The 25,782-nt window shown below is 34.8% G+C and overlaps 1 protein-coding gene across 1 annotated transcript; it reads left to right on the forward strand.

Annotated features, from left to right (window-relative positions):
• Positions 1–22,164: 22,164 nt before the first annotated feature.
• On the forward strand, positions 22,165–25,271 carry LOC149143525 (uncharacterized). Its single transcript, XM_089451859.1, has 3 exons — positions 22,165–24,749; positions 24,863–25,101; positions 25,203–25,271. Exons 1-3 carry the CDS (start codon positions 22,187–22,189, stop codon positions 25,269–25,271), a joined length of 2,871 nt encoding a protein of 956 aa, XP_089307985.1. The 5' UTR covers positions 22,165–22,186.
• The last annotated feature ends 511 nt before the right edge of the window (positions 25,272–25,782 follow it).

Consider the following 25,782-nt stretch of genomic DNA (forward strand, 5'->3'; position numbering starts at 1 on the left):
ATTTTAGCATTACTGGATCTAAAACAACCATTTTAAATACAAACAGATGCAAGCGACTACGCCATGGGTGCAATTCTTTTACAGCATGGTAAGCCCATTTCATTTCATTCTGAAATTTTTAATGGTGCTGTTGGAAATAATACTGGGGGGGGGGGGAATCAGTATTAGCAAATCACTAACTTTTTCATTTCCATACTTAGATCCATATACGCTACTTCAGTTAAGGGAACCCACATGTACACGCAACTGTGTTTAATGAAACTAGCATATATCCAGTAAACTTATCATTCAGTTAATCCATTATATGTTGATCTTTAATCAGTGCATTAGAACTTCATTAACCATATGAATAGTAAACATGTGCAGTAAAACAGAACATATCATCACACATAAGAAGCACACATGAACACCATGATATAAGGTGGAAACCTAATGCGGGACAAAAACCACCTGTTGTTGTTTTCTTTAAGATAAGAAAAACCTATTTACAATCTTGTACTGGTGCAGACTCATACCAGTATGCATGCACCCACCTACAGAAGGCTACAACCTTCTCTCATTCTCCAGCTTCTACTGGAAGGGAGCTACAACCCCCTGGCTCTTGTACTAGCTGATTCGTTTACTAGTACGTAGGTGCCGGCCTACTGAAGGCTACGACCTTCTTGTTTCATCACAACACCATAATATGAAGGCCACATTTCATCCAATTTTCATACTGGACCCATCAACAAAATTGAAGCTCAAAATCAATCACCACTGCAATACAACTATTGCATCAACCAATCACCCAACACTGAATCACTGAAACCCTGTCATCAAAACACAGTCACCAGAACATAGAGCAGAACCCAGAACTCTGCAACAACAACTAGATCCAATCTGAAACTTCAAATATCATACTTCAAATAGTATACGTGACTCTTATAATCCGAACCTACGTGTATATGTGCTTTTACCAAAGTGAACCCGCGTACACATCTGCAAATATTAACTCAAAACTTTGCAGCTATACGAGACATCATTCATACCCAAATCATAACATTTATACAATAAAACATGCGTCAATAATTCAGATCTAGTCTATCCATGATCAAACCACATAATGATAATACATTCCAAGCCTTATGATCCCGATCCATCATCCATCATCAACCGCATAGGTGCATCCTTGGTTCAGATCAAGCAAAGCATCACAAACCCATAACCAACATACTAGATCTCACATGTCATTAGATATTCAAATCTTGCACACTTGCACTTTGGCCTAATGATCTTCTTCTCCTTATATGGGTTTAGGCCTCTCTCAATACGATGGTCCAAAACCACATAGGACAAATACCTTGGACCCAATACCTGGGGTCAATACCTCAGAACAAATACCAAAATACCATGGACCAAATACCACGGACCAAAACATAGTTTTCCGACATGTACGCGTCTTTCCTTCTATGAAAGTGTGTGTGTACGATATATTCACCTTTGTATAGAGTGAACCTGCGTGTATACACTACTTGGTATATAGTGAACCTGCATATATACACAACTTAGTATATAGTGAACCTGCGTGTGTACACGACTTGGTATATAGTGAACCTGCATATATACGTGACTTGGTATATAGTGAACTTGCGTATACCTTTCTTTCTTCATTTTGTGAGTCTCAACTGTGATCTGTCATCTGAGTGAGTTGCCATCAAGGACAACACTTGAGTCATACCTGTATCATAATGCCAACAATCTCCCCCTTTGGACTTGATGGCAACAAACACCCCAAGTCACTCTCCGCCTTTGTCATCAAGGGTAAAGGGTGGACCAAGATATTTTCTCCCTTGATAGACATTCTGTTGTCCATACTTCACATGAGTACATGCTGAAATCTCTGATTGAGCTCCCCCTTTGTAGATGCCAAGATGTACCAATCCGTCCATGCTCCCCCTGAGCACATTTTGAATTCTCTGATCGAACTCCCCCTTTTGTACATGCCAAGATGTACCAATCCATTCATGCTCCCCCTGAGCACATGCAGAGTCTGCAAAGATATTAAAGAATAACATGACTCTACAACTCAACTAAGTGAGTATGACCTTCCTATCACCAATGACTCATACATACATCAATCTCCCAACCAAGTGGGGATACACCATTTTGACTCATCCACCCAACCAAGTGGGGATATACCAAATGTTTATACATGACTGAGATAGACATTATTACATCATCCTTCCCATGCATAGTGGGGGTACAAATTACATCATATGACTCATGGGTCTTTAAAAGAAATGCATGACATTTTTAACAAAGACCAATGACCTAAACAAGACCATGATAGTCATCATCAACTATCATACATCATATGATCTGCACCATAAGAATCTCTCATCAATATCAGCAACCTGTAACCTGCAATACCATTCTCTTGACCAACCAGCAAGATGTATCATTTAGCCACATAAGCATTATCACCAAAGACTTCTAACCATAATGCCAACAATGCATTATTCGAAGCATATGCTCCCCCTGAACCTGTGCCATCTATTCACTGTCAGATCTGATCATGCATATATCAGCAAGAAGTATCAAGGCATCGTCATCATCAAAAAAGCACTTCTAAACAACATCTTATGAGTACCAACACATTTCCACACATCATCAGCAGATTGTAACCATCATCAAACAGAGAAAATAATTGACTGAACCATATCAGACCCTTTTTCTTGAGTCTGTCCCACTACTTTTCAACATATACGCGACTATGCAGCTTCGAACTCGTGTATACATGTGACTTGTCTTCATGAAACTTGCATATGAGATTTAGAACATTGAGGTTCCACACTTTCAGCTCCCTCTGAGTCTGTCATGTCTGTATACTCTACTATGCCACATCTTTCTGATTGTACTTCCTTTTTCTTCCATATCTTCAATTGTGATGATGTTTTCTCCTTTTGGTATGGTGCCCATACTTTGTTCCTGCATTCCTTTGCTATATGTCCAAGCTTGTTACATGCATAACATCTTACATGTTTCATATTCCTTCTGTAGCAATCAACAGCTTTGTGACCAAACATATTGCAAGAAAAACAATATCCCTTAAAGTACCTGGAATGTGATGATCTTTCTGTGTGATGGTCTTGAACCATTCTACTTCTGCATATGGCTGCAACATGTCCAAAATTATGACATACATAACATTCAACATTATTCATCGGAGGAAATAACTGACTATCACTTCCATATTTAGGAGTAAAAGATTTTCTTTGAAGAATTTCTTTCCTTGGTTGTTGATGGGATTGACCTCTCATCTCCTTGTTGAGCATTTCAAATTTTGCATTAGAGTTCCTTGTCTTACTTTGTGAACTAGATTCACCTTCAACAGATTCATGAAAACCAAGACCAGTTTTGATAGCAGGAGACCTTTGAAAACTAAGAATATCATCCAAGATCTTAGTACTATCTTGAAATCATAAGATCTTATCCTTTTCTTCTAATTTATCTTTTAGAATATTTACCTCAACCTGATGTTGCTCTTCCTTTTCAAGATATTGCTTCTTCATGATTCGTTCAGCTTTTCTTCCTTCTTCTAATTGATATCTTAATTCAAGAACTTCGTTTTCTTGTTTTTCAAGAGATTGGAGTAGTTCTTTATTCTGCTTATTTGATTCTTCAAGATCTTCTTTTAGCGAGAGGATCTTAGCTTCAAGACTTTCATAGTAACTGGATCTATCTCTGAGTTTCTTGATTGTTGTGCTCCTTTCATTTACTTCATTTCTTAATGATGTCACTTCATCCTGTAGCTTTTGACAATGATCTTCCTTTTACTTGAATAGATTCCTTACCTTGTTTCCTTCCTCTAGTTGAGCTTTTAGTTTGGTAGCGTCTTCTTTGGACACACATTCCCTTTTGTCCAATAGATCTTGTTGATATCTAATCTTGTCTGTAAGCCTTTTAAATTCTACCTCTATTTGATATCTTTCTTCCTCACCCATAAGAGAAAATTCAATTGTTTCGCTATCACTTTCATCATCTTCAAATGGATGGAGAAATATATCACCAGAGGATAACAAATTCATACCTAATAGTTCTTTTGCTTCTTCATTCTGAGGTGATTCTGAATCTGAAGTGTTGCTTCCACATATTCCCCAATCGATTCTCCCACTGTCATAGTTCCTCTGAGATGTCTTCTTCTTCTGAGGCGCTTTCTTCTTTAGCTTCTTTCCCATTGTTCTACAGATCTCCTTCAAGCAATCAAGCTTCTACCAAAGGACCTGCTCTGATACCAATTGTTGGAAATAATACTGAGAGGGGGGGGGGGGGGGGGGGGTGAATCAGTATTAGCAAATCACTAACTTTTTCATTTCCATACTTAGATTCATATACGCTACTTCAGTTAAGGGAACCTACGTGTACACGCAACTGTGTTTAATGAAACTAGCGTATATCTAGTAAACTTATGATTCAATTAATCCATTATATGTTGATCTTTAATCAGTGCATCAAAATTTCATTAACCATATGAACAGTAAACAGGTGCAATAAAAATAGAACAGATCATCACACATAAGAAGCACACATGAACACCATTATATAAGGTGGAAACCCAATGCAGGACAAAAACCACCTGCTGTTGTTTTCTTTAAGATAAGAAAAACTTGTTTACAATCTTGTACTGGCGCAGACTCATACTAGTACGCAGGCACCCACCTGCAGAAGGCTACAACCTTCTCTCATTCTCCAGCTTCTACTAGAAGGGAGCTACAACCCCCTAGCTCTTGTACTAGCCGATCCGTTTACTAGTACGTAGGTGTCGGCCTACTGAAGGCTATGACCTTCTTGTTTCATCACAACACCATAATATGAAGGCCATGTTTCATCCAATTTTCATACTGGACCCATCAACAACATTGAAGCTCAAAATCAATCACCACTGCAATACAACTATTGCATCAACCAATCACCCAACACTGAATCACTGAAACCTTGTCATCAAAACACAGTCACCAGAACATAGAGCAGAACCCAGAACTCTGCAACAACAACTAGATCCAATCTGCAACTTCAAATATCATACTTCAAACAGTATACGCGACTCTGATGAGCTGAACCTACGTGTATACGCGCTTTTACCAAAGCGAACCCACGTACACATCTGCAAATATTAACTCAGAACTTTGTAGCTATACCAGACATCAGTCATACCCAGATCATAACATTTATACAATAAAACATGCGTCAATAATTCAGATCTAGTCTATCCATGATAAAACCGCATAATGATAATACATTCCAAGCCTTGTGATCCCAATCCATCATCCGTCATCAACCACATAGGTGCATCCTTGGTTCAGATCAAGCAAAGCATCACAAACCCATAACCAGCATACTAGATCTCACACTTCATTAGATATTCAAATCTTGCACACTTGCACTTTGGCCTAATGATCTTTTTCTCCTTATATAGGTTTAGGTCTCTCTGAATACCATGGTCCAAAACCACGTAGGACCAATACCTTGGACCCAATACCTGGGGTCAATACCTCGGACCAAATACCATGGACCAAAACTTAGTTTTTCGACATGTACGCACCTTTCCTTCTGTGAAAGTGCGTGTGTACGATATACGTGCCTTTGTATATAGTGAACTTGCATGTATACACTACTTGGTATATAGTGAACCTGTGTATATACATGACTTGGTATATAGTGAACCTGTGTGTGTACACGACTTGGTATATAGTGAACCTGCGTATATATGCGACTTGGTGTATAGTGAACCTGTGTATACCTTTCTTTATTCATTCTATGAGTCTGAACTGTGATCTGTCATCCGAGTGAGTTTCCATCAAGGACAACACTTGAGTCATACCTGTATCATAATGCCAACAGGTGTTGTTATTAATTATCCTACATATGATAAAGAGATTTACGCATTGGTGCAAACTGTGAAGAAATGGAAGCATTACTTGATGGGTAAAGAAACCATTAATTACATTGATCATCAACATTTGCAATATCTGCGATCTCAAAAAAAATTACAACAATCAAGGCACTTTCGTTGGATGGGATTCTTACAAAAATTCCACTTGGTAATCAGGTGCAATAAAGGTATTTATAACATATTTGTTGATATGCTTTCTAGACTAGTTGTTAATGTAGCCATTTTACTCAAAAATAATTCTATTTTACCTGAAAGTTATGTTGAACAATAAGGACATCATACTAACTTTCAAGAGGTATATTCAAACTTGAGTCAAGGCCACCAAGTTGAGGAATCAGACTACCATGTACATGATAATCTATTGTATCATTTGGGAAAACTTTGTGTTCCACAGGGAGAGAGAGTAAATGTCAGAAGGGAAGTGCACACTTCTCTTATTGTTGGACACTTTGGTGTAAGTAAAACAGTGGCAAATCTTCAGAGGTATTTTTACTGGCCTCGTATGCTTGAAAGTGTGTCATGTTTTATCAGAGGTTGTTCATTGTGTGCAGTCGGTAAGCCTAGTAATAGGAAAATAGGATTGTACACGCCACTTCCAGTGCCTTAACGTACATGGGAAAGTGTTTCTATGGATTTTGTAGGAGGTCTTCCTTTATCAAGAAAAGGACATGATTATCTGTACGTAGTTGTGGATAGGTTCAGCCAGATGTGCATATTAATTCCTTGTAAAAAAAAATTACAATTGAACAAACAGCTCAACTTTTCTTTCAAAATGTATGGGTTCATTTTGGATTACCTACTTCTATTGTAAGCGATCGTGATTCCTGATTTGTTGGGAATTTTTGGTCAACTTTATGGAACTTGATGGACACCAAGTTCAATAAAAGTACAACCTTCCATCCGCAAACAGATGGTCAAACTAAAGTGGTTAACAGGGCAGTTATTCATTTGCTAAGAGGATATTGCAGAAAACATCCTAAGTTGTGGGATGAACCATTGCATTATATTCAACATGCTTACAACCGAGCAAACACTCTTCTACTCTAACTTCGCCTTTTGAGGCATGTCTTGGTTATTTACCTAAATCGCCTTTGTATTTCATCTTTGAGAAAGATGTAATTTTAGATGGACATAGTGACATATATAGAGCAAAGAAATCCATTGAGAAAATTCAGTTGATTCACCAAATAGTTCAAGAACAACTAGAAAAGAGTCAAGGAAAGTATAAGGCAAGGCATGATAAGCATCGTGTGGATCATAAATTTCAATTAGGTGATGAAGTTTGGCTATATATTATCAAGGAAAGGATTCAAGGTGAAGGTAAGAAGCTAAAATCAATCCATTATGGTCCATTTAAAATTATGTAAAGGATTGGTAATAATGTTTTCAAGCTTGATTTGCCTTCATATATACAAAGTTATTCCATTGTTTATGTTGAAACTTTGAGATTGTATGAGCCTCCTTTCTTTGAATATCAAGGAGAAAGTGTACAAATTCCATCAACTAAAGATTTTTCTCCAAAATTTCTTGATGAGCTTCAGCAAGACACCATACTTAACAGAAGAACGAGGTCATCAAAAAGGGGAAATCTCGATTATCTTCGATTGCGTCTCAAAGGTACAAATCCATCAAATGCCAAATGGATAGAAGAGGGGAAGGTGAGGGAACATTACCCCTCATATGTTCAATAACTGAATATAATCTTTTGGGGTCCAAAAGGCTTCTAGTGGGGAGGAATGATCAGGTGCTTATGTTTATGCTCAAAAATGAAAGTGTTAGAATCTTGTTAAACTCAGCTTCAGACCAAAGAGCTCATCATTTTGAATCCAATGGTACAAACGACACTCAAATCCGAGCTCGTATGCAGAGGTTACAGCAAGTCAAAGTTTAGCTTTGACTTGTCTACATGGTAGAATTGAATGATGTGGCAAAGGTCCCAACGAATGAGGAGGCATCAAGTGGTAGGCTACCATTAGCCCTCAGATATCACATATAGCAAGTCGTAGGTGGACCGGGTTAAGAATCAGCCCCCAAGCAGTGTTGATTGTGATTTGTGATATCATATATTGCAATAACAAGAAAGGAGGAGTTATAAAATCGGCCCCCGACACAGTCAAGGTTGCAATGTGATACATCGCAATCGCATATTGTACCCAGTACCTATCGATATATATATATATATATATATATATATATATATATATATATATATATATATATATATATATTTGATATAGGGATTATCCATCGATAGCGAAATGCAATGAATTCCAGTAGCGATAAGACCCTGGACGCGATACGTTTATGTGTTGCAGTTTATAAGCGGTCGGGTCCCTGATACCTCTGATTATGTTCCCGCACCAATTACTGATTGTGATGAGCGATAGACTTCGAGAATGCGAGATGTTATGAATTCCAGTTTATATCCCTATCGGGTCGCGATATCGCTATCACAACATTCCGTCGTGTTAACAAGACCTTCAACCCACCAAACCTCACCGATTGCAATTTTCGATATAGCTGATAGGTTATGGCCTACAGTGTAGCCAAATTCTTGCTCAGTTAGTGAATTTTGGAGAGAATTTGTGGGATTATGTCGGTTTTGGAGCAATTTTTGGAACAAATAGTGGGAGAACTAGAAGAAGTCATAATTTCTTCATTTCTTATCCAAATTGGATGCAAAAAGAGGCTAGATAGCCATTTTTTAGTATTCTAAACTCATTGAGACAAGTTTCAAAAGAGTTTGAGCATTGTAAACACACTTTTTTTGTAATTTTGAGCATAATAGAGAGGCCCAAGCATTAGAAGTTGGACTAAGGAGACATAGCCCACGAAGGGTGAACTCCTCATCAAATCTTTGTGTTGTGTGTTGTATTTTGATGTTTTTTGTTGTTGTTTTGTTGTTGTTCAACATATGTTTTATGTTAAATGCTTTATAACATTTACATAAGAAACTCTCATGAGAATTAGTTAATTAAGCAAACATGGTGAATCCTTAAGTACTTTATAAGCAAATGATAAGCATCTTGGGTTTTATTTTGAATGAGTATTTAACACAACATTACTAATCTACTCCATTTCAGATAAAAAAAAGTAAGAAGATTAAAAAAATAAAAAAATAAAAGTAAAAAAATAAAAACTACATTTTCAACTTATCTCCTAACGATTTTACTCAAATTTTGAGCAAGTGCACTCGTTGGATGTAAAATTTAATTCCACATCCAAGGATTACCCATATTGCATACTTTCGATGGACCTTGTTGCACGAAAAATGAGAAACACATGAAAAACGTTATTACAATCACATTTTTTCTTGTATTTCTAATTTTTCGTGTAGCAAGATCCATCGAAAGTATGCAACATGGGTACTCCTTGGATGAGAAACTAAATTATGCATCCAACGAGTGCTCCTGCTCAAAGTTTGAGTAAAACCATAGGGAGATAATTTGAAAATATGAGTTGAAAAAATAATTTTCTTTTTTCCTTCTAAAATTTGATGATGTAATCTCATCTTATTTTATTATTTCCAATATTATTTTATAATATTCTTTAGGAGGCCCATTTTAAACCTCAAAATTTCTCTAATGGAATGCATGTCTTTTTATATAAAGAATGAAGAATAATAAGGATTCTAACTAAAGATGAAATAACTAGTTTAAAATGATAACAATTCCCCATGCTAAAGTCAAGATGAAAAAAACCATAGCAATGCAAGGCCTTAGATTGTATAAACGAAGTCAGAACAAACTAGATTTTCTTATATATTGATATATCAAGAAATGTGTTCATATGCAACTACTGTTAGTTTTAGCCTAAGATAAGGAGAACTACAATAACCTCTAAAGTTTAAAATATATTTCACTAATTTACTCATGAATCAAATCATTCAATAAACCATGAAATGAGATAACACATCAGAAATAATTATAGTTTAGTTTTCAATTCAATTTAAAGAAAATGACATTCTTTACAATCAAAATCTTGGAATCAAATCACAAAGGCTTTAATTGAAGTAATACCGAAAATCAATATCTTTCTTAGGATTAAAACCACTAAAGAATGATACAATTGATATGAACCATTAAAATTGAATTAAATATATCCAAAGGAAATGTGAAGTTGCCTACTATCTGTCCACGGAATCAAATCACTAAACAAATGTAAGCAACCTTCTAGAAATTTCCAGAGATAAAACTACAAAAAGCTTAAAGAAGACAATATTAAAACTACCATGGAGGAAAAAATTATAAGTTTATATTAATTGAATAAAATTAAAATAACATTTGCTTACAAAGAGTCTCAATGTTCATTACATATGAATCATTTCCTTTCTCCTAATGGGTGCACCCTTAAACTAAAGATTGATCCTCTTTCCTATTCTACCAATTACATATTTGTGCCCTATACTACCACTACCAACCCTCCCCCCTCTATTTTGTCTTTTATAAGCTTGGGAGAGTTTGTCTTCATTCTTTAGATTTGATTTTCCTTCATATCTTCATGATCTCAAATCTCCCATTTTTTTACCTACCATAAAAATCACAAGACATTATCACACTAATATCATTTAGAAGATTTTTTTTAACTACAAATAAAACCAAAATATAATTGAAAACTTAAAATAAAACAAAATCTAAAGTTAAAACAAAACAAAACAATAAATTCTAGAATTGCAACCAAAAGATAAATATATTAAAATTAAATAAAACCTAAAAAAAAATCTATATTATATTATATTAAAATAAAACAAATTTTAACAAATAAAATAGTTTATTAAAAAATAAAAATAAAACTATTTTGATTCTATTATTAAATAAAATTATTTTATTTGACACAAATAAAAGTTAATGAATTGCTTGTAACAAATTCTGAATCGAAAATTTAAAATAGAATCGAGTAGGTCAAAAAATGGCTCCTGAATCACTGAGGAGATCTCCCAAACGGTGCATCAGATCGCAAAAAATTTCGTGTGTAATCTTATTGGGTCCATTGTGAAAAAAAACCATGTTCTGGATTCTTCATATTCACCCTGTTTTGATTAGAAACTAAGCTAGATGTTTATGTATTGTTTCAAATTTCTTCCTTTAGTTCATGGTCAATTCATGCTACAAAAACAACGAAATTTCTATTAAAAACTGGACCATGACTAAAAATTCATTGAAATGAAACGATAAAACTAACATACAACTAAATCAGATGATACAAATGGCCTGGATCATCCTTCTCTGGTAGGGACGTGTTCTGTAATAGCAAAGGTTTCGTTGAACAAAATCACAAAGTAGATGTATCTAATTACATTGCCAATTTCAAAAGACAATCAAATATCCATCAAATTTGTTCATTCAATTGAATGATATTAATATAATGTGATAATAGTGGATCGGGATCGAAGAAATATCATGAAGAAAGGATGGTTTTGGTGTTATAAGCATCATTGGAAAAAAACCTGCACAAATACTAACCAAAGTGAACAAGATGACTTGTTATAAGACCTCTTGTGTTTTAGTTTTTCAATTAAAATCCATTGCTTTGGCTTGGTGACTAGTAGCAGTAATGTCATTCTCGTCAGGACCCATGATCATGGTAGGTCAGCTCGTACTGAGACCTCTTATCCCTCAATTAACTTTTGTATGTTAAAATAAACTATGATTAATACTAACCCTTAATGGATTACTTAATAGACGGGGAGGAAAATTTGCTCCTTAAGAGGAAGGGATGGCGTAAAAAGTTTTGAATGACTAATATTCACTTGTAAGCCTTGTTACCATTAAAAACTAATTTTTTAAGGAAACCATCATGTCTCATCTTTTAAACAATGGTGGAAAGATTAGTACAAACATTAAGCATGGTCCAATGATAAGCTTAGAAAACCAAAAAAATTGCTTACTAGGCAATATTGAGTGACAACATAAGAAACACATCTTCGAAATAAATATTTCCTTAAAAGATAAGGTTTCATTTATGTATATATCATAGGAGACGATGAATCCATTTCCCAATAATCGTGCCAAGGGAAACCCTCATTTAAACCAAGGAAATAAGGACCGGAAAACCTAAAAATGTGAAATCAAAGAAAAGCAAAGTAAACAAAAACATGAAAATAGGGAAAAAAACAAATGAACATCCAACAATGTATTAGTCAAAGTGCAAGCCAAAAATGAGTAAAAAGGATGATGATATAGGGACAATATGAAATTTTGCAAGCTCATATCGTTTTACTCTTTTTAATATTTTATCATTTTCATAAATATTCATTTGGATTTAAAAAAAATAGACATTGTGTGATATGTTTTTATGATTTTACCTTTTATTAAAGAAATCATATAAAAACACTAAATGCAAATGTGCAAGTATGATGTTAATCTCAAAACTAAAGAAATACATTAAAACTAAAGAGAAGCTTTTGAATTATGATTTCACTAGATGTATTCTTGTTTGTTAACCTTGGGATAAAAATCTCATTATACATAGTGAATGAGAGTACAGAAAGTGAAAGAATCAAGGTTAAGCAAACTCCCCTAATAATTTCATGATGATGGCTCATCTCTAGCTTATGTTGTTCATACCTCCAATTATTCAACTAGGAAAACTAAAAATCAAACAAAAGATACTCTACTCCTAAATCTACCCTATGCTACATAGAAATCAAAAGGCTAAGTGAAATGATATTTCCAGTGTAGTTATTCAAAAAACTCCAATCCTGTAATTATAAATAAATCTCCAATTAGTAAAAGGAATTGGAGCATAATGAAATTAGAAGCAAATAAATCATGCTTACTTGGAAAATATTCATTGAGAAACAAGGCAAGTATAATCTTACCATTTTGTGGGAACTTTGCTCGATAAGTCTTCTCAAACCAATTTCCAATCATATCATGATAAGCGCAAACATAAAATTGTTTCAAAAAATTTAGAGATGCAATGGGTCCTTAAACATGATGAATAGATTCTTGTAAAATAATTTTGTTATTATAATTAGGGTCCATTTTATAGATTACATCAAGAGAATGAGGAAGTATGATAATTCTACGTTGAAAAAGTGTCCCATTTTCTTGATTTTGTTCATTGAACGCATATCTTTTGAAATAAACAACTTGAGATGAAGTGATATTATTACGTGATACAAAAATATTGTGATTAATATCATGATGAGAACCAATAATTAATTGATTATGATTTTCAATATCAAGTAATTGCTTACAAGAAAAACAATACTTTTGTTAAGCACAACTTAATCAATAGAAGAGACACTTTGAGACAAATTTGAATCATTAGTTAATCTCCCTATTCACAAAGAATAAATAAGTCCAGGGGATGAAATATCATCACTAAAGGAACATAAAATTGAGATTTTAGACTTATGTTTAAGAAGTTACGTGTCATCATCTAACAAATTATCGTCATAATCATCATAATGAACTTCCCTCTCTTACAAATCATGAAAAAAATTAGACTCGTCATTATGGACAAATGGATATGCAAGAGATTCATTACTATGTTGATTGTTTTCTATCTCAATTTCATGAACATGATCTAGTGAAACATCATCAAGATCATTGTGTTGATTTGCATAATTTTCCTCTTCAATTAAATCTAAACCAGTTAAAATAAAATTTTGTGGAAGAAGATTAGACGAATCATTATTGCACAAATCAAGATTAGAAAATATATTAGAATACATAAAATAATGACTACCAGAGTACATGTGATTTTCGTAAAGTGAAACATCATTCATAGTATTATCAATTAGACTTTAGCTAATAGACAAATCTTTTTCTATAATAGTAGGGACTAGTTCTATATTATCATATAAGGAATAAGCATCATAAACATGATCAGTGGTTGAATCCATATTTTCTACAAGATTAAACTTTGTTGAGCTTTTCTCTTTACAATCTACCTCCAAAGAGATTCCAGAAATAGTTTCCAATTGAGATTCACAATCTAAATTAATTTTAGATTGTTTAGGATGTTGAAAACCAACTCTAGTTATAAGTGTTTGTGAAGGGATTTGGGATTCACCAGTTGACACTAAAGATTCCAAAACAATACTAGTATTAACCATTGGCTCATCATATTTGTTCTTTTTATTATTTTGTTTCTTACTAGAAAGACCAAAATTAAGAAACCACATGGTTAGTTTGTGCCTAAGGGGTAAATATTTTAAATGAAACTTCCAACAAAGTACAAGAAATCTAGAAGAAAATTATTGTAATGATTCACTTTCATACATAGATAAACTATTAATTTTTGAACATAATGAATCATAATCATAAACTTGATGAGAATTAAAAAACATTTCAATAAATTGGTTCCATGAATGGGTAGACTTATGTGGCAATGCTTTGAACCAATTTTTGATTCTCCCCTAAAACATAAGAGTAAACAACACGCATAACTCATCATTAGTACAATCTCCAAAAGATTTACATTTAAACCAAAAATGATGAAGATGTGCAAGAGCATAAATAGAATCATCCCCATCACCGAATCTTACCTTTGAGAAATGGTTAATTGTCCTTTTGGAAATGCTCTTAGTAGGCTATCATGAACTAAAAGCCTGCTCCAAAATAGAAGTTGGGAAATAAGCCATAAGTAGATAAAAACATTTGAAAACTAAGATTGTGTGAGGACACTTATCAGTCAAGTTTTTTTTACAATGACACTAAACGGAGAAAAAATAAATCTGGAATAATAGAGGCTAAGGCTTTAATGATCTACTCAATTAAATTTTCCTTAGGCCCTCCTTCTAGCACAATTTTGTTGACCCGAGTTTTATACACCCTAGTCAACATGGAGGAAGTGACCTGGACTGAGGCTTTTCACACAACCCAGGTCATTTGGTGTGGTCACCCTTGACGGGTTTATAGAATCTATTAGCCTTTTGCCTCTTCCTCTCATGAAAGAAAAAGACAAGGGAAATTAAACAATTATCCTAAAATTATCCTATATAAATGCAATAATATATAAAAAAATTAAATGCAAATCTAAGTAAACACTACATGTTGCTACTACAACTAATGTATATGTACATTATATACAAAGAATAGCATGGCTAGAAACTCATGTAACTAGAAAGTCTATGAATGCATGTTTCGTTTTATATAAAGAATGAAGAATAATAAGGATTCTAATTAAAGATGCAATAATTAGTATAGAATGATAGCAATTTGCAATGTTAAGGGGAAGATGAGAAAAACCACAGCAATGCAAGCCTTCAACTTCTATAAATGAAATCGGATCAAACTAGATTTGTTTATATATTGATGCATCAAGAAATGTCATCATATGAACCTACTGTTAGTTTTAGCCTAAGATAAGGAGAACTACAATAATCCTTGAAGTTTAAAAGATATTTCATTGTTCTACTCATGAATCAAATCAATCAATAAACCATGAAACTACTGTTAGTTTTAGCCTAAGATAAGGAGAACTACAATAACCCTTGAAGTTTAAAAGATATTTCACTATTCTACTCATGAATCAAATCAATCAATAAACCATGAAACGAGATAACACATCAGAAATAATTATAGTTTAATTACCAATTCAATTTAAATAAAATGACATTATTTACAATCAAAATCCAAGAATCAAGTCACAAAGACTTTATCTGAAGTAATGCCCAAAGGATTAAAACCACTAAAGAGTAATACAATCGATATGAACCATTAAAATTAAATTAACAATATCCAAAGGAAATGTAAAATTGCCTACTATATGTCTACAAAATGAAACCACAGAACAAATGTAAGCAGCCTTCCAAAAACTTTCAGAGATAAAACTACTACGAAAAGTTTAAAGAGGCAACAATAAAATGACCATGGAAACACAAGGTATAAACTTATATTAATCGAATAAAATCATAATAACACTTGCTTACAAACAATATACACATTCATTACATATGCAACATTTCCTTTCTCATTACGGGTGCACACCCTACACTAAAGACTAATCCTCCTTCCTATTCTACCAATTACATATTTGTTCCCTATACTACCACTACCAATCCTCGCCCCCTCTAATTTATGTCTTTTATAAACTTGAGAGAGTTTGTATTCATTCTTTGGATTTGATTTTCCTCTCTATCTTGAGGATGTCAAATCTCCCATTTTTTTACTTGCCATCAAAACCACAAGACATTATTAGACTAGATATCATTTAGAAGACCTTTTAAAAATACAAATAAAACCAAAATAAAATCCTAAAAAGAATCTAAATCTAACCTAAAACTTAAATAAAATAAAATAAAATAATAATTTCCAGAATTGCAACGAAAAGATAACTATATTAAAATTAACTAAAACCTAAAACATATAAAAATAATATATATTATATTATATTAAAACAAAACAAATTATAGCCAATGAAAATAGTTTTATTTAAAAACTAAACAAAACTATTTTAATTCAATTATTAAATAGAAATTATTTTGTTTAAAACAAATAAAAGTTAATGAATTTCTCGTATCAAATTCTATACCGAAGATTTAAAATAGGGTCGTGTAGGTCAAAAATTGGCCGCAGGACCGAGCAGATATCCCAAACGACGCATCATATTGTGAAAAGTTTTGCTTGTGAATTAATTGGGCCCTTTCTGAGAAAAATCCATGTTCCATATTCTATACCCTGGTTTGATCATAAACTAAGCCAGAATTTTATGTATCATTTCAGATTTTGCCCTTGCATTCTTGGTCAATTCCTGCAACAAAAACAACAAAATGTCTATTAAAAACCAGATCAAATGATAAAACTATCATACAACTGAATCAGATGAGAAAAATGGCTTGGTTCATCCTTTTTTGGTAGGGGTGGGTTCTGCAATAGCGGAGGTTTCGTTGAACAAAATGACAAAAATAGATGTATTTGATTACATTACCAAATTCGGAAGAAAATCAAATATCCATCAGATTTGTTTATTTAATTGAATGAGATCACGATAATGTGATAATAGTGGATCAGGATCGAACAAATCTCGTGAAGAAAGGATGGTTTTGGTGTTCTGGGTGTCACTGAAAAATTACATGCAGGAAAATCAAGATTTTCTCCCAAACCACTCATCAATTTGAAAAAATCTCCCGAGGAAAAATAATTGGGGTCACTCTAATTAAAAACTCTGTTTCATATTTCTCATATTCGTGGCCAATCAGCCTAAAACAGCGCTGTATCAGTTCTAATTAAGTTTTTTGTAAAAAATAATTTCCATGTTGGGGACAATATCTCCCCCACATTCAACAGGTGGAAACATTTTATTTTTAATGCCAACAATTTCATGGCTATTTGATGTGTGGTGCACCCATATTGTAGCTTGGGGCTTGGTGGGCTGGCTTTGGCTTCAGCAAAGTTGTTAGCTTCGAAGTGGACTTTGGGCTTTGGCTTCAGCAAAGTGGTTAATTTCCAAGTGGACTTTGTAGTTTGATGTTATGTTGGTGAAATGTATGCCTGCCTTTTAGGCTTAACTTCAATGGCCTAAAAACTTCGGTAAATGTGGGTGAAATGTAACTTCGGCTTGACTTTTGGTGGCCTAAAAGCTTTGGTGGCTTAAACTTAGGTAAATGTGGGTGAAATGTAACTTCTGCTTAACTTCGGTGGCCTAAAAACTTCAGTAAATGTGGGTGAAATGTAGGCCTAGAAACTTTGGTGGCCTAAAAGCTTCGGTAAATGTGGGTGAAATGTAGGGGTAGACTTTAAGTTTAACTTTGGCTTCAACAATGTGGTTAACTTCAAAGTGAAGCCAAAGTGGCTTCAGCAAGAAGCCAAAGTGGTTAACTTCCAAGTGGACTTTGTAGTTTAACTTTGGCTTCAGCAAAGTGGTTAACTTTGAAGTGGATTTTGTAGTTTAACTTTGGCTTCAGCAAAGTGGTTAACTTCCAAGTGGACTTTGTAGTTTGATGCTATGTTGGTGAAATGTAGGCCTGCCTTTTAGGCTTAACTTCGGTGGCCTAAAAACTTCGGTAAATGTGGGTGAAATGTAGGCCTAGACTTTAAGTTTAACTTTGGCTTCAGCAAGAAGACAAAGTGGTTAGCTTCGAAGTGGACTTTATAGTTTAACTTTGGCTTCAACAAAGTGGTTAACTTCAAAGTGAAGCCAAAGTGGGTAACTTGGAAATGGACTTTGTAGTTTAACTTTGGCTTCAGCAAAGTGGTTAACTTCCAAGTGGACTTTCTAGTTTGATGCTATGTTGGTGAAATGTAGACCTACCTTTTAGGCTTAACTTCAGTGGCCTAAAAACTTCGGTAAATGTAGGTGAAATGTAGGCCTAGAAACTTCGGTGGCCTAAAAACTTCGGTAAATGTAGGTGAAATGTAGGCCTAGACTTAAGTTTAACTTGGGTGAAATGTAGTTCTTAAAGTCTAACTTGGGTGAAATGTAGGCGTAGGCTTTAGGCTTTAACCTTAACTTGGGTGAAATGTAAGCCTTAAAATCTAACTTCAGTGAAATGTAAAGAATGTAGGCCTAGGCTTTAGGCTTAATTTCGGTGAAATGGGCTTTAGGTTTAAGTTTAACTTGGGTTAAAACTTTGGTAAATGTGGGTGAAATGTAGGCCTAAACTTTAAGTTTAACTTGGTTGAAATGTAGGCCTAGGCTTTTAGGCTTAACTTGGGGTTTGAAAATATTTTTAATGTATATTTTTATATACTATAAATATATGAAATTAAAATAACTATATTATATATAAACTATATTTTATATAACTTGGGGTTGGGCTTTAGGTTTAACTTGGGTGAAATGTAGGCCTATGCTTTAGGCTTAACTTGGGTGAAATGTAGCACTGGGCTTTAGGGTGAAATGTGTGTGAAATGTAGGCCTAGGCTTTAGGGTTAACTTGGGTGAAATGTGGGTGTAGGCTTAACTTGGGTGAAATGTAGGCCTAGACTTTAGGCTTAACTTGGATTAAATGTAGGCGTGGGCTTTAGGGTGAAATGTGGGTGAAAGGTAGGCCTAGGCTTTAGGCTTAACTTGGGGTTTGAAAATATTTTTAATGTACATTTTATTATATACTCTATACATATATATATGAAATTAAAATAACTATATCATATATAAACTATGTTTTATATCACGTGTTTAATATATGTACAAATAATTAAAAATATATATTTTAAATTTTTTTATTTTAAATACACAATATTTATAGTTTTAAATACATATATGTTACAATCTTTTAAATATTTTTTTTATCAAGATAAGTTGAGACTCATTAAATCGAAGAAGGAAATGGTCAAGCAAGGCATCTAAAGCGATGAAACTTGGAGAATACCAAAGAAAGTATCTAAGTTCTATTAATTAAGAAAAACCATCAAACTAAAATGTGGAAAGTGCTCAAAGTCAAATGTTCAAGGAACAATGAGTAAGGATCGAAGAATAACATCATAAAATGACCAGAGTTCGGAAGAGGCAAAGTATAATAATGAGAATGAGGAGAAAAACCATCTAGTACATTAGGGCTATATTTTGATCAAAATATGAAAGACATTGTTTATAAAGACCTTACGATATGTGATAGGCATCAAAGGGGGCTACTATAAAATCAAATATTTTGTAACGACCATTTACACTGTCAAGTTGACATGTTGTATAAAGTTGTAGCCCATTCATCCGTCATCTGTAATAACTCAAAGAATGTTGATGATGTTTTTGCTAGTGAAATAAATCAATTATTAAGAGCAAATCCCTTAGATACCTCGAAGTTCATAATCTCATCAATAAAACTTGTCCATCAAGCTTATTTCCATAAAGGTCAAAATCATGATTAGAAGAAAGGGATGAAAGAATCAAACCAATACAAACCCAACCATAGCAGAAATATAGTAAAGTTTTAGGAGTGGGGGTTAATTTTGTCGATGGTTGGCCTACCAATATCTAGAGTGATACATCTAGAGTGATACATCTAGATGTATCACCCTTCCTGGTATGCATTAATTGGGTTCTCCCTTCTGTTGAAAGTGGTTTGCATATTTCCCATGATTCTCTTCTGAATGCTTGTGAGATTACTAGAGAAATAAAGTATATTTTCTCGAAGGGCTCTTGTATTTGTCTGTTTTGGCTTGAACGGATTTTTAGCTCACAAGTTTGTCATTGTCCAGAGCTAATTGTTGTAGTTCACACATTTTATGGTATTTCTGTCCAGGGGTAATCAATTTTGGTTCGGACATCTAGATATTTATGCTTAATTTCGCCACTAGGCTTGCAAATTGTGGGGATTTTTCTTATGTCGTTGGCTTATCTTCTTACCTCTCCTGGATTGAGTATTATTATTGAGCATTTGTCTTGGTCTCTATTTAGTGGGGGTGGTTGGTCTAGCGTCTGTATTATTCTCTCCCTCTTTAGAGAGGTCTATTTGTTACAACCAACACTCAACCTATGCTTTGTAGAGTTCTTGTATTAGGCAGTTCAAAATCTTTGGCATGGATTTGTGTGGCTTGAATTCTTACCCTGAGGTTCATATTTGGCTATTTTTCATGCAACATCAATGCATGCGTAGCAGGAATTAGGGGGAGGGGGTTGGTTGTGGCTCCTAAGCTTGTAATAGCACTCAGCTATAAGCCCAAGAGGCTACTGATAATTTTCATACAATCATCCTTCCTGATAACCATAATGAAATTTGAAATATGGAGTCTCATGTAGTTTGTGAAAGAAAAGTATTTTCAAATTCATAGATTATGGAAGATATAGCTCTTTAGATTCCTTATGCGGGCCAAAACAAGGGAAGAAGTAAGCATTGCTATGTTGCCCTACCACTTTATTGGTAGATGAAGACCTTTGCAAGATCTTAATAGACTAGCAGGTTGGAAGATACAATATTTTTTCCAATCTGGAAGACGTAAAATGACTCAATGAAACCATAGGTTCTTTATAGAGAAAATGGACGAGAGGTTGGCTCACATTTAACTCCATTTTAATGTGGACTTGCTTCTCATGATTTTCCAAGTTCCAATGCTCAATGCTCGAGATCCAACTCTAGTGACATCTTCTGACACTTGAGACTAAATGCTTATTTTTAATTTTTGATATTATAGTAGTGATATAGATACTCTAGTTATGCTTAAACTTTTGAAACTTCATGAATTCTGGAGAAACTACTTAATTAGTAGGTGTTCAACAACATTTGGTTTCCCACTTGGCAAAATGAAATCACCTACATAATAACTCTTTGGATGATGATGATGTATGGTTGTGTATGTTTCAGCTTACTTTTTTATAGTAATACAATTAAACTATATAGAGAGAGAATAGTTATCAAAGAAGTATAAGTTATTTCTTGAAACATTAAGTAAGTAAAACACTCAAACCTTTATGATTATCTTATTATAATAATTCATTCATCCCGATAAAATTAATAAGTTATTTCTTATAAAACATTGAGTGAGCAAAACACTAAATATTTTGAAATTATTTATTATAATAAATTATTTATCTTGATAAAGTTAACCATTGATTTCTTAAAAAACCATTGGGTGAGTAAAATACTAAAACATTTATAAATTATTTTGTTATAATAGTCCATCCATTTTTTATAATCATGGAATAAAGTAAATTTAAATCACTTCACTTGAAAAACATATTTTCGAAATTAATTAATCAAATTAAATTAAATAATTTTAAATTGATAATAATTTTAGATGTGAAAAATCTAAAACATATATTCTATAACTTTTTATAACTTTAGAAGTAATATTTTTAATTATTTTATTCGTTATCTTTTTAAAATACATAAAATTTGATTACAGTGATTCAGTGTAAGTTTAAGCCTTCGAGTACCTTTGTTTTCTTTCCAACCATATCTTGACGGGGAAAATTTCTGTAGCGTCACTAACTTGTTACAATGACAAGTCAATAAATTAACAACCTTATAAAACCATGTCAACGAGTTTTCCACACATAAACAACTTTTCCACAATGGTCTTTGTGGAGATAATTTTTAGACGATGACAAATCAATGTTATTGAATAACTTTACAACCCCATAGGTGCTAAGTCATGACCAGTCAAGATACATTGTTTTCATGGCGATTAAATCGGGTATCATCGGGACCCACACATCCACTGAGTTGACACCAGTCAATAGGTTAGTAAGTTGTTTGCCTTTGTGACTCTCTTTGTAGACATCTTATCATGACCCTGCTCGAGAAATGCTCCCTATTTCTGGAGGCGGGCCTTTCTTTATAATCGTGTAATGGCCCGCAGAATTTTATAGTTGCATATATATAGAGGAAAGCTAAGCCAAACTTCACCGAAATACCCGGCAACCATGGCTCCCTCAGGCTTGTTCCTGTCCTTCCCACCCAAATTGCTGAGAGCTCTCCACCTCTGGTTCACTCTCTGCCTACTTGCGCTGCAATGCAATGCCATCTCTGACGAAGGAAAAATACTCCTTCGTATAAAAGAGAGGGATTGGACTGACAAACATAATGTTTTGAGCAACTGGAATTGGTCTGATGAAACTCCGTGTGGTTGGAATGGAGTATTTTGTAATATTCCATTCAATGTCGTTACAAAAGTTAATCTCTCCCACACTTCCATTACGGGACGCTTGACTTCTGCTATATGCGCCCTTCAAAATCTGACGGATTTGAGACTGCCATCCAACCACTTCGAAGGTCTATTCCCCGATGGATTGTTGGCTTGCAAGAATCTGAAGACGTTGGATTTGTCATCCAACCTGTTCGGCGGAAAGTTGCCGCATCACATCCATGAATTGGGTGAGTTGCGCAATTTGTACTTGGACGATAACAATTTCTCTGGAGATATTCCTCAAGGCTTCGGCATGTTACCCAAATTGGAGAAACTGTCTCTCAATAGTAATCACTTGTCTGGATCAATTCCTGCTTTTCTTGGCAATTTGACGCACCTGCTGCAGCTATGGCTGCAAAACTGCAGTCTGGAAGGGAAAATTCCTTCTTCGTTGGGTAATTTAACGGAGCTGGAGAGCTTGGTTCTTTCTGAGAATCATTTGTGGGGTAATATCCCTGCCAGTTTGATGAGGTTGAGCAAGATGACACAACTCGAACTATGGCAAAACCAGCTGTCTGGACAAATACCGGACAATATTGGCCAGCTGAGCAGCATGCGTCTTTTGGACTTTTCAAGTAATCAGCTGAATGGAAGGATTCCTGAAACAATTGCAAATCTGAGTCATTTGGGTAACCTCGCTTTGTCGATGAACAGCCTCACGGGGTCTGTCCCTGCACAAATAGGAATGCTTGCTAACTTGACAACCTTGGATCTTTCAAGTAATAAGCTTACTGGGTTGTTGCCACCGGATTTGGGAACACATTCTCTTCTTTGGTTTCTTGATGTTTCAGAAAATAATCTCAGTGGTCCTTTGCCTAGAAACCTATGCAAGGGAAGAAATCTTTATGCGTTGGTTATATTTTCAAACAATTTCAATGGGAGCTTGGAGTCCTTAGACTCTTGCAACAGTCTGCTATTCACACAGCTCTATCAAAATCAGCTAAGTGGTGAGGTTCCTTTGGCGTTATGGAGCTCTCAAATACTTGTAGAATTTAAGATTTATACAAATATGCTTGAAGGCCACATTCCCGCAGAGATTGGTGGAGCAAAGGAGCTGAAACGGTTAGAGATGTCCAACAATCGGTTCAGTGGAATCATTCCTCCAAATATCGGGCAGCTTAGCAATCTCGTTAACTTTAGTGCAAGCAATAATGGACTGTGGGGGGCTCTTCCTGACGAGCTTTTACGCTTGCGTTCAGTCAATTGCATTCAGCTTGATCACAATTTGCTGTCTGGGGAAATTCCAAAAGGGAATATCTCGTTGGGACAGCTTACTATACTCAATCTTGCCAACAACCGGTTAAAGGGGGAAATTCCAGCATGGTTAGGCTCTGTGTCAAATTTACACACTCTAGACCTGTCAAACAATCTACTTGTGGGGGGAATTCCTCCTGAGTTGGGGCAACTGAGGTTAGGCACATTCAATGTATCTGACAACCACTTGTCAGGCTCAATTCCAAGCATTTTGAAGGGTTTGGCCTATAAAGATAGTTTTCTTGGCAATCCAGACCTATGTGGTGATCCGGCTTTCAAGTATAGGTTAAGATCATGTTCTTCAAAAAACAGAGATTTACATCATTATTGGCCTATAATTTTAGTCTCAATTCTGATGCTAGCCATGGCAATTATATTGCTTTTGTGTTTTATTACCAATAGTAGAGTGAGAACTTTATTTGTGGGAAAGCCAAGCAGGTCAACGTTGGAATGGAAAGTGACATATTTTCACTCCGGTGTGGAACTGAACGAGGCACGCATCCTCCAGCACTTGACAAAGGAGAATGTGATTGGGTCCGGAGGATCTGGAAAAGTGTACAAGGTCACTCTCCAGAATGGGGAGGAGGTGGCTGTGAAGAAGATTATGAAAAACAAAAAAGAATATGAAGCAGAGGTTGAGATCCTTGGTTTGATCAGACATGCCAACATCTTAAAGCTCCTTTGTTCTATCTCAAATGAAGAATCGGATTTCAAGTTATTGGTATTTGAGTACATACAAAATGGAAGTCTGTTCGAGTACCTTCATGGAGGATCAGAATCCATGTCACTATTGGAGTGGCCAGTGCGACAAAAGATTATAGTTGGTATAGCTCGTGGGCTGTTCTATTTGCATAGTGATTGTAGTCCTCCAATATTGCATAGAGATGTGAAATCGAGTAATATATTGCTGGACTCAGAGTTTGGAGCCAAGATTGCCGATTTTGGTGTAGCCAAGAGAATATTACCTCATCATCATACGATAAATTCTGGAGGGGATGCCTTGACAATTTCTGGTTTCACCGGTTCTCATGGTTACATTGCTCCAGGTAAAGTATAGTGTGCTATTCCGAAAAACCAAGTTTGTTTTCTTAGATGCAATTCAAGTAATATAAGTAATATTCATTGATCAAACAATATAAGTATTGGTATTGATGTGCAGAGTACTGCATGGGAATGAAGGTGAACGAAAAGAGTGATGTCTACAGCTTTGGGGTGGTCATTCTGGAGCTTGTAACTGGAAAGAGGGCGACAGGCGAAATGGAATATGGAATGAGTCTTGACATTGTGGGATGGATCCGCAACCAAATAATGAGCAGAGAGCGGGAGGAGTGGGGAGTGGTTCTGCAGCAAGAGGAGGAACAGGGAATATTGGACTGGCGAATTCTACAAGCCGAAGGTGTAGGTGAAGATGGCAGTAGTCGTTGTAGAGAAGATGGCAGTAGTCGTTGTAGAGAGCAAATGCTGTGTATGTTGCGAGTTGGGTTAATGTGTACAAGCAGCTTACCAAATCGGCGGCCATCCATGAGACAAGTGCTAGAGATGTTACAGTCCATGTGAAGATGTCATGAGAGCTTAACACAACAACTGTAGGTTTTTTATCTTTTACTTTTCCTTCAAAGATTTTTTTTCCTTCCAAAGAAATCAGGTCAGGTCTAGAGTAGTTTTCCAACCTACATAGCCTTGCCCAGAATTAGATTTTTTTTTTTTCTTCCAAAGAAATCAGGTTTATAATAGTTTTCCAACCTACATAGTCTTATCATAGTCTTATCCAGAATTATCTATAATTAGGATGAAACGTCCATACTTACTACTGGACCACATTAGAGTAGTTTTCCTACCTACATAGTCTTATCTGGAATTAGAATTTTTTTTTCTTCCAAAAAATTTAGATTTGTAATAATTTTTAAATACAAGACATGTGAGGATGAAACGTCCATACATAACTACTGGACCATATTCTTGGAACTTGTTCATACTTTCAAGATATTGGTTGGCTTGGCTTTTGAGAATAAAAACTTATATCTAGGCTGCCTAGTCATATTAGTCATATTTGCTATGGAAGCTGGAGCTTATTATCAA

Source organism: Pinus tabuliformis, chromosome X (assembly GCF_031772625.1).
Source record: "Pinus tabuliformis cultivar Carrire ecotype Pingquan chromosome X, CPIR1, whole genome shotgun sequence".
In the NCBI taxonomy this organism is placed as follows: Eukaryota; Viridiplantae; Streptophyta; class Pinopsida; order Pinales; family Pinaceae; genus Pinus; species Pinus tabuliformis.

Coding starts and splice junctions, on each gene's coding strand:
- LOC149143525 (XM_089451859.1), top strand. CDS start 22,187: ATGGCTCCCTCAGGCTTGTTCCTGTCCTTCCCACCCAAATTGCTGAGA. Junction 24,750..24,862: donor TCATGGTTACATTGCTCCAG/GTAAAGTATAGT, acceptor ATTGATGTGCAG/AGTACTGCATGGGAATGAAG. Junction 25,102..25,202: donor GAATTCTACAAGCCGAAGGT/GTAGGTGAAGAT, acceptor GTGTACAAGCAG/CTTACCAAATCGGCGGCCAT.